Consider the following 10,028-nt stretch of genomic DNA (forward strand, 5'->3'; position numbering starts at 1 on the left):
TGAACATGGCTTCTTAAGCCAATAAAACTGACCGGGCACTTCTGAAATTTTTCGTTTGAAGAAGTGTTGTCAATTGTCGTCTAACTGATGTTCTATAACTCAATAAACGTAGACCATGTCGAGATATATACATTGCAAAATAAACTTTAGTATATTCAATCCTTATCACATTCTTGTGACCTGTTTTTAGCCCAAACAATGATTTCTCTTCAACTATTAGGATGGTTTGTGCTTGCATTGCACGCTTTTGGTACGTAGGTTTTAGCAATTTGTATAATCTGTCTTTCAATAGTACTTAGCTATTTTCTCTAGTATTTCTATAATATTGGTTGATTTTTACATAATAATAAATGAGTATTGTCTGTTTAGCCATTACTTTGTTAATATTAACTGGGTCTTCGTTGAATGTTTGACTTCTGTGCGTGTCATTGTAGATTATATTGTATTATCCATATGCTTTACACAGTGTGAAATATAGGCTGTATATGCCATATAGCACGTCTCTAAGTAGTGCACTGGAGGTTATGAGAAACATTTGCAAATGTAAATTTGTTGATAAAGTATTGAGAAGTCTTTATTTAACATTTATACTCCGGTTTAAAGTGAGTTTGCCACTATCTTTTTCATGATGTAAACAGTCCTTAAAGTAGTGCTTAGGGATTTTTGTAAGATTTGTCAAATAACGGATCATGATTTTTGCTCGTGGAAACGTCAAATAATATTAGTATTACTATACAAGTAGGTATTAATTAGATTCAACCCTCCCGAAAACATAATAGCAGTGCTCCTGATCAAAGAAAGGTTTGGACTAAAGTGCCTTGTACAAGTGAAGGCATGATACCCACAGTGTTTACATTACAAGACTTTGTAGAGAAAAGGCGAGTAAATATTGTATACAGCATTCTAATGTTTCGCGGTTGTCGCAGATACTTTTACTCGTCATTTGGTCGTGGTTCATGATACAAGAAATCGGTGCTTAATGAAAAAAAAAACATTCTTTATAATTCCGATACCATTACACCATAATACAACTCAAACTAATGCCATTTCCTCAAATAACACAATGCCTCTTATAATATTACAGACCCATACGTCTAGATTAAAATGACAATGTTGGGTAATGTAATTTTAAACCGCTTGAATGTACAAAGAATGGACTGGTACATCAAAGAAAAAGAATCTCATCAAATACAAACATACAGCTAGTACTTTTTATGTATGTAATAAACGTACATGCTTATTTTCAATGCCCTATGATCTCGTAGTTTTAAATATCATTTGAGAAGGTATCAGTATTTAAACCATGATATGTTCGCCTAAGATATTGCGAAAAATATCGTTTTCTGCCAGTTTATTTTAAATAAATTTTTCTGGTATTTCATACTCTTTTTTGAATTTGGTCCAACGATGTAACTCACCATTGTTGCCAATTCCTGAGAGACGTTTATCAAATTTGTCAATAATCTGTCGGGATTAAATCAAAGGTATTTCAAACACTACATTAGTAAACGGACATAAATGACTGGATCCTGATGACTGTTAATCTGATTGAATAAGGTGTAGCTCCTATCCAATGGAAATCTCTTGTGATGTCGCTTATGATGTCATCAGTATATGCTGTGAAGAAGGTCGCATTATTAATGAAATAATTGGATAAAGAAACAAACAACAACAACTATTGCCGATTAAAATACTTGAGTTAGGGATATTAGATAAATGTATCTAAATATAGCTATATGTTGCTGCTTAGGCACAATATTAGAATGCCACTTTCTTCTGAACATGACTCATTTCACATGAAGACGTTCATCTATAACCAGATTTTAATATTCCTTCTTGTAGATGTAGGTGTGTAGTGGAACACATTATAAGAATCACAAGCTTGTTATCTCCCTTTATCAATATTGCATTAGGAGTTGACATAATACTGGCTGTTTGATTAATGACTTTAAACAAGAGGTACATGGGTCGGTTCAATCCTTGAGCAATGTGGCAGTTTGAACACCATCAATTGAACCCGGCTTATAACCCACTTAAAAATCTCGTATTACTAGCCTTTCTTCGTTGTAACTGTTACCGACTGATTCGTTGTGAACAGCCTTAGCCTCGGACATCCGCGGTCAGCAATTTTACATCACAACTAGTTAATTAGACGTGGGTTTATTAACCCTTTCAACGATTTGAATTAACATATGATTATAAGTCCTTAACATATGTGTACGAGTGTTTCATGGCAAGCATTATTCATCTCTGCATCCAACTGCAAAAAATCGGTTTGTAAAATATCTCTAGCACAACTGGTGAATTAGACGTAGATTTGTTCATCTTTGGGTTTATTTCAAGTGACATTATACATGTACCTTTTTCTGTCCTTTACAGCTGTGCACGAGTGCTTTGTAATGAGCAACCATAACCTCTGTAACTACCTGGTTAATATTAACTGTCAACCGTTCTCCGGCGCTACCCTATGTGCAACCAACCAGATTACCTATTCAAGCGAGTAAGTATATACAAATTTGGAATTACCATTTCAAGGCACAATAACATTTAGGTGACCTTCAAGGAAACAATTTTAACTTTTCGATATTTTCATTATCATTTTATTTTTTAAATACTAGGGCCATTTAAGGGCACCAACCATATTTAGAAATGTTTCAGGGAAAACTATAGTTTTTGCTATATAAATGAATTACTGAGAATTTCATGACCTGTCTTACGCGAATGTCTTATCAACCCTCAGCAAATACTCTCAACTTCAGCTAAAGCCTTGGTCAACAGTTAGTTGACAAAATGCACGGTCCTCCTAAGGTAGTCAATATCTATGATTAAAAGAAGTGGACTGATAAAACGCCATAAACCATCGTAAAGCACATAATAAATGGAATAATTTGCATCAAACAGTGAGGGAGCAGTGTTTAATAAAGACAACAGGTATTCACTGGGAGAGAATAATCCACGAATGGTCAATCCAATGAACATAACTTGATTGGGGTGCATATGTCTTATTTCTTTGCTTTTATTGAAGGCCTTAACCTTGAGCTTCTAAAGAAGGTCTTCGTTTAAACATGGTTACTGGCCTTTTGATACCTATATGCCGTCCCTTTTTTCCCCATGGACATGTGCTAGCGGGAGTCTCTAGTTTGCCTTGATGATACGGACCCAGCCACATCAACATTTTGAATATAAGAAAAGTCCTTTTCGCCACACAGTGATTTAGTTTGACAATATTGTTAACAAGTTATTAAAAAAATAATATTTGCTACTGGGCTTGATTTAATTGTTTCATTGGTATCGAAAGGGTGTCCAAAACATACCATAGAAACTTAATATTCTTTGCAACGTTAACACTAACATGTTTTATACTTACTAATTTGATTAACGTTAATTTTTACCCCAGTTTTTAGAAATTGAACCGATATGCGAACATAATGTGTTTTTTACAGATTTTAATATTATGTCACGAAACTTTAAATTAATTATTATTTAAGAATAAGAACAGAACCACGTCCTCCGATGTATAAAATCATCAATGTGTGATGAAACAATTGTTACTTTATTGGTTGTAGGGAATGTAATTTGGTCACAACTTTGTCACATCTGTTTTTTATTCAACACAGTGTTATCAATTTACAATATGAGAATATGCGTGGGTTTTTAAAATGTGAGAGTCATGCTCAAATTGTTTTAACCGACTTCACAACCACACAAACTTCACAAATCGAATGAAAACAAACTTTACTGCTTACTCGCTAAAGACAAAACAATTAAAAATAATAATGATATTGTAAAGATAATATGTACTTTTATAATAAATTATGTGTTTAATGCATGCCGAAAAAACAATGTTTTATGTAACGCTATTAATTTCATTGATATGTGTTGGAAATAATGAGTTATTTTGTAATTATTTTTTAATTACTTTTTTACACCGACTTTTAAACGTTTGTGAACCATTATAACCGTTTTTTTAAAGGTGTGAATTTTCAAAGGCAATGTGCGCACAAGGTGATATCGCTGTGAGCCACTATGGACCATGTGACAGTCAGAGGGTTGAACAGGAGCTTGTTCTTAACATTACGTGTACCGATATCCTTGCCATGAATTGCAACGCATTCCCGAAAAAACATAAAATGTGCGCGTCAAACGCTATGACGTATGAAAACGAGTAAGTATAGGGCTGACTAAGTCAAGACAGTATTGAATAATTGTGTAAACGTTATGATAAATTTGAATCAGTCCTGAGAGTTATGTCCCTTTGCTTTTGTCCACACAATATTTTCTGTATCGGGACGGTAATACATTTAATTGGTGCAACCGGTCTTTTTCTACAGTGTGGATACTTGACAACGATATTCACTTATATCTCATGCTAATTATTGAACTTGACATCGGGATAAGAAACCGTTACGTTGCCCTCGTGATTGAAATTTTACCCTCTCGCCGGTGCGCTCGTGTATAATATCCATAAATCGATTACGGGTGCCGTATTAAACAAATAAAAAACAGTAACAATAATGAACGCAGTCAACCAATGTTTGTTTGTTTAATTACTTTCTTAAGGTCAACAGGTATTGCCTACTTTCTTTAGTCGTTTTGAGAGATTTAAACGGCCCTTCAACGATCAATACCATTGGCTTTAATATTGACTCAGTATAATTAAACGATGGTTTTGGTCATCAAATGTGCAATCATTCTACTTATTATTTTGATTCATTCGTACACATGCGAACATGCTGCAGTATTATTGTACTAATACTTTTGACAATTTTGACGATATATTGATCAAGTCCTCATTATTGACCCCTCACGTTCAACATTATTGTCAATTTTATTGATCATGAATGGGCCTTCTTCAAAGTTGTCATACAAAGAGTACACGCTATAAATAGATAGGGATGTACCGGATAAATGAATGTAAAGCATTCAGATTGTAGAATTGTTTTGTAAATTAATCAAATTTCAACATTCAACTTTGACTGGTTAAACCGTTTTTATCTCCGTTTCAGATGTGTCTTTGAAAAGGCCAGATGCCAGCATCATGAATTGTATTTGAAGCATTACGGAAGCTGTACAATAAACTAACCACACATATGTTTTCTTGCAATGAATAAATCTCTTCTTCCCAAAGCATTACGTGTGTGTTCGTCGTGTCTATTTTTCATCTCTCAGACTCGTAATTATAACTTATTTAACGGGGATGTCATTCGCGCTCACAGAATAACTAGGACAATGTTTTACTGTCACGAATTTCGCACAAATGATATAAACATTGATGCTTCATATGGACTTAATTGGATTTATTTAATGTAGGTGTTCCTTCGAGTCATATTGAGGACTTATTGTGAGGTTAAATGCCGGGATGAATATATCATTGTCTTAAATAAATGTACCATTATTACTCATATTCACATTCATGAACTTAATTTGAACGTGATATGTTAGTAATAAGCATGAGTGCCATCATCAAGGAGAAAATTACCTATATATACAGGTTAAACGAGACTATAAAAAAATCATTCTAGCGTTTCATGTACTTGACAACCGTACATTTTCTTAAAATTCTATTGAAACCCAATTTATTTAAACAACAAAAATGTAGGTCGTGTTTTCAATCATTTTGAAGTGTTGCGCTGTTTATTTTTCAAGAAATCCATGTTGCACTTGGCTTTTCAATTAGTCCTTCATATATAAATTAACCCAGCTGAAAACTAGCACAATCTGTGTAAGGTTTTCCAATTTCACTGCCTGTTATCTATGCGCCGGTGCGTCTTTATAACTGAACCTGGACTCAAAGCTTTTAAACATTAACTAGTGCAGTACAATACATCTTGGCACACATTTTAAGTTAGCGTATTCAAATTTTCGCAAAATTTGGACATTTGAGTTCGCCTTGGAATACAATCGATTCATGTTTTTAAAACAGCAAATTCAAGTTTCAGCATATTGTTTTACTCTCTAAGATAGTTGCGATTTGTTTCTCTCTAAGTGCAGGTATTGGATAGATATTAAAGTGTTACAACTATAAAGTATTCGCACCAATCAGACACAAAACTATAAATCTGAAATAGCGTACTCAAACTATAATATTCTCAAATATACAGAGGGCATCATGGACCACATCCGTTTATTTTGCATTTAGTTATAATCTACCTTAAGTATATTTGCTTTGATTTCTCAAGATTCTGTAAGATCGTATAGAAAGTCATAGAAGGCCATACTTGATTTTTAACTGGATCATAACCCGTAACAAATCTCCAGTATAGAATTAAATAACACATGACAAGCACCTGACACAAAAGTTATCCAATAAGTTTATTAAAACCTAGTATATTCTTACTGATCGTCTATCAAAGCTATCAAGTGATCGCCTACGAAATCTACGCAGTGGTCGTCTTCCATACCTAGTGGTTCTCTATTAACTCAACCTAGTGGACGTCTACAAACTGTATCTTGCTGTCGTCTTCCAACCCTAACTATTGGTTCGTTACTAACTCTACTTAGTGGGCGTCAACCAACTGAACCTACTGGTCGTCCACTTACATTACATACTGGTCGTCTTTCAACTGTACCTTAAACCACCTAGTAATCTTCTCCCAACTCTACCTAGTGGTACTCTACCAACTTGTTCAAGTAGAGGCAGTCCTCATCAAGAGCATATTTCCCAAGGCAGCCAACTAGGGAGCTCTTGCTACCTAACATACATCATAACATGAATGTTTAGTTAAAATATGTTTTCAAGATAATATATACGATTCATTGACATAACTGGTATGAATCAGCATACATTTGGAAATTACAGTGACAAGCCTGGTAAACAAACATTAAACCAATACCCTCGTTATAGGCACGTGACCAAGGCCTAACAGAAACTTAAAGAGGGGCTATCAAGGAACGCAGACCACACACTCTTCTAAATATCGTCATGAATGAATATGTTATGAATGTTTTTGATGTACGCTTAATCCTTATTGCTTTCATACCTCGGCGATTTAAAAGTATTCGTTAGAGTTGAAGACGCACTTTATTTCTGAGAAAGGCGAATTATTTTGGAAAGGTTCAATATAATAAAATCATGCGATCTTTCTTTTTGTGTTCGACACAAACTAATACTGTTTAAATTTTACTTGGAAAAAGTCAGAATATTTCCGGTCGATATCAGGTTGTTAGCTGCTTGAACACCTACATGGTAACCAATCAAATATGTGCAGTCAAATATATATAATGCATATCCATATTTGAAAATCGTAACTTTTAATTATTATTTTTTATGAATACTTAAGGTATTAGTTTGCCCATGTTTAAGAAATGTCAGATTAACTACCTACACTCCCATAGTGTCTAATAAATTGGCGTAGGGATTCCAGGCCAGAATTCGAAAAGCGCGGTTTTGACCAACGACACACGCCCGACAACCTGTGTTCACCATATATGAGAACTTTATGTTCTTATGTGCTTCATAATTGTATAAATGTATATGAACGTTATTTTATCTTTTCGGTTTTCTTGATTATAAGCCATACTCCTCCGTGCAAACGTCACAGCCAAAAACAAGTTATACACTTTATTATCTAGGTAAATGGAACAATGAAAACCCTAGTTGAATGGGATACGAAGGGAAGTTCATCCTTTTCAGCCAGAAGGAAAACATCGAAAATGAACTTAAGTAATGGGTTTCTCGTTAAGTATATTTTAGGCATTGACCATGGGATTTTAAACGGATTTGTTGGCATTTACCCGTCCCTGTAGATTCCGTTGGATCATTACAGCCTTGTTTATGTAATGAGTAATGAAATCGACAAGATTGAAACCGACAACTTGCGCTACCTAACCGGAGAAGCTACAGAGAATTGACGGGTGATGGTATTGGTAAATAAATGTTCGATACATAATCCGGCTAGTAGATTGTACATAAAACGCCTTCTCGACACCTGCCATGTGATTTCGATTTCTTCATTCATGACTCTTATACTAATAAACGTCTTGCAATTTCTTTGACGAAGGGTAGTCTGCATAAGAAAGAAAGCGTGTGGGTCTGTGCATTGTTCCACTGGATTAAACAGTTGATCACATAATCAAACAGATCGGTGAGTGTTCGTTTATCAATTATATAATAATATTTTCAAATAATAACAATATTTGAGTTTATGTTAGGAAATTCAATTTGAATATAACAAATAGTTTTGACAAATGTGTAATTAAAGACAAACTATTAAGGAGAATATAGCACATCTTTCTGGCTTTGTTTTTGCGTTAAACATAAAAAGAAAAATGTTATCATTTATAAAAAAAAATATGGACACTACATTTTATTGTGGATCCTTAATTCGATTAAAAAGATACTATATATAACCTTATCATAAATTCCTTACAAAAAGTATGGTGACAGTTTTTAATTTTCTATATTGATCGGATATTAAGGCAAAACAATATCTTTGTTTTTTTACAACATCTCCCAAAAGAAATCGGGTTGTTGGGAAGGTATAACTTTCTTTATCTATTTTTATACCAAACCGACCTATATCAGGGTATATCACTATTGTAGAAAGTTTAAGATATAAAATGGTCAACTTTTATCATAATCACTCAAATAAATTCGTTTGTATAGGAAGTGACCAAAATAAATCCACATATCGATCAAAACGCCCCAATTGTACTAAATTGTAAATTGCCATTTTGAAACTGAAAATGTATTCAAAGCTCAATCTTAATAAATGAATGAATACAAAATATATGAAAAGGTTAGAATATGCTCTTAAAATTAAATGCATAGTAATAATTTTGATGAACAGAACAGAGTGTATAAAATAGTCGTTGTCAAAAATTAGGAATTGTATACCATCTTAAAAAATCTTCACTTAGATGCTTACACATTTAGACCTTCTTAAGTGTTACATATGCATTTAAGTGTATGCTATTCGGTTTAAGCAGTATTTATTTGAAAAGAAGGTAAAACAAGTACAAACTAGTATTTAAATCTCGAGTATAAAATGAAACACTTTTTAACTGTTTAACTGGCATATGTCTTATTATACTAGTTTGGACAGAAATAGGTAGAAAGTTAGAATAAATGAAATGTTCGTCTCATCGCTCCAATTCTCGGTCTCGCTTGTCTCTAGGCAATACACGATTTGAAATTGGCGTAAGAAAAAAATATGAGAAAACTTACGGCAATAAAGCTTTAGAAGTCCTTTTCTAAATGAGGTGGAGTCGTAAATCCCATGTACTTTGAGGAGTAAAGTGGATTTGGTCTGGACAAATACGTGTCTGGTCATTTGCAAATGGATTTGGTTTGAAAAGTAATTTCTGAAATTGATTCATTAATACAAGACACGAGACATGATTCTGTTAATATGATATGTACATGTTATACTGTCGTTTGACTCTTTATCTCAGTCAAGTCTCTTATCTCAGTTTGTTCTCAAAATGGTGTTTCACATGTCAATTGTTCCAAATACCTTTTTTTATTTCTCTGCTTTAATCATGGTATGTTTTCCCCTGAAAGTAAATGAATAACCTATAGAATTATCGATTGCAACAATATATACTACCTTAAGATGTTGATAGTTGCAAACGTTCTGTTTAGTTTTCCCCTAAAATGATATCAAATACATAATAATGATAATACGTTTAGTATGCTTTCGGGGATAAACGGACATGTTAATCAAATGATATCTAACTAATGTATTTTTTATTGGCAGGAGACACCGTTAGCTGAAACAATAGGCTATCCTCTTGCTTTAAATTATTGCCAGTTCTGTATCAATCGTATCAACTACAGATTTACCACAATAGCACGTTTTGTTGAGGCATAATTCCCTGAGATGCGCTATCCATATTAACATTGTATTCCGACAGAAACGAAACAAGCATTAAAGTCACAGTTTTAATACAATAATATTTCTTTTAACGATGTTGTTATTGAAAATATAAAAACAAGACACCGGTGCTGATTCCCTAGTTTTTCGTAACGTCATATAATCGGCTTTTCTGATGTTAAGCTTATTCCACTATTTTAGTGTTATACCATG

The 10,028-nt window shown here is 33.5% G+C and overlaps 1 protein-coding gene across 1 annotated transcript; it reads left to right on the top strand.

Annotated features, from left to right (window-relative positions):
• The first annotated feature begins 185 nt into the window (after positions 1-185).
• On the top strand, positions 186-5,118 carry LOC128230407 (agrin-like). Its single transcript, XM_052942636.1, has 4 exons — positions 186-250; positions 2,380-2,500; positions 3,974-4,165; positions 5,007-5,118. The coding sequence occupies exons 1-4, from the start codon at positions 199-201 to the stop codon at positions 5,080-5,082; spliced, it is 441 nt and encodes a 146-aa protein (XP_052798596.1). The 5' UTR covers positions 186-198; the 3' UTR covers positions 5,083-5,118.
• Positions 5,119-10,028: the final 4,910 nt, after the last annotated feature.

The sequence above is a fragment of the Mya arenaria genome, chromosome 4 (assembly GCF_026914265.1).
Source record: "Mya arenaria isolate MELC-2E11 chromosome 4, ASM2691426v1".
Lineage (NCBI taxonomy): Eukaryota > Metazoa > Mollusca > Bivalvia > Myida > Myidae > Mya > Mya arenaria.

Bases quoted from the DNA above. Each gene is read 5' to 3' on its own strand.
- LOC128230407 (XM_052942636.1), top strand. From the start codon at position 199: ATGATTTCTCTTCAACTATTAGGATGGTTTGTGCTTGCATTGCACGCT. The intron at 251-2,379 runs GTACGTAGGTTT...TGTCCTTTACAG, and splicing joins GCTTGCATTGCACGCTTTTG to CTGTGCACGAGTGCTTTGTA. The intron at 2,501-3,973 runs GTAAGTATATAC...GTTTTTTTAAAG, and splicing joins CAGATTACCTATTCAAGCGA to GTGTGAATTTTCAAAGGCAA.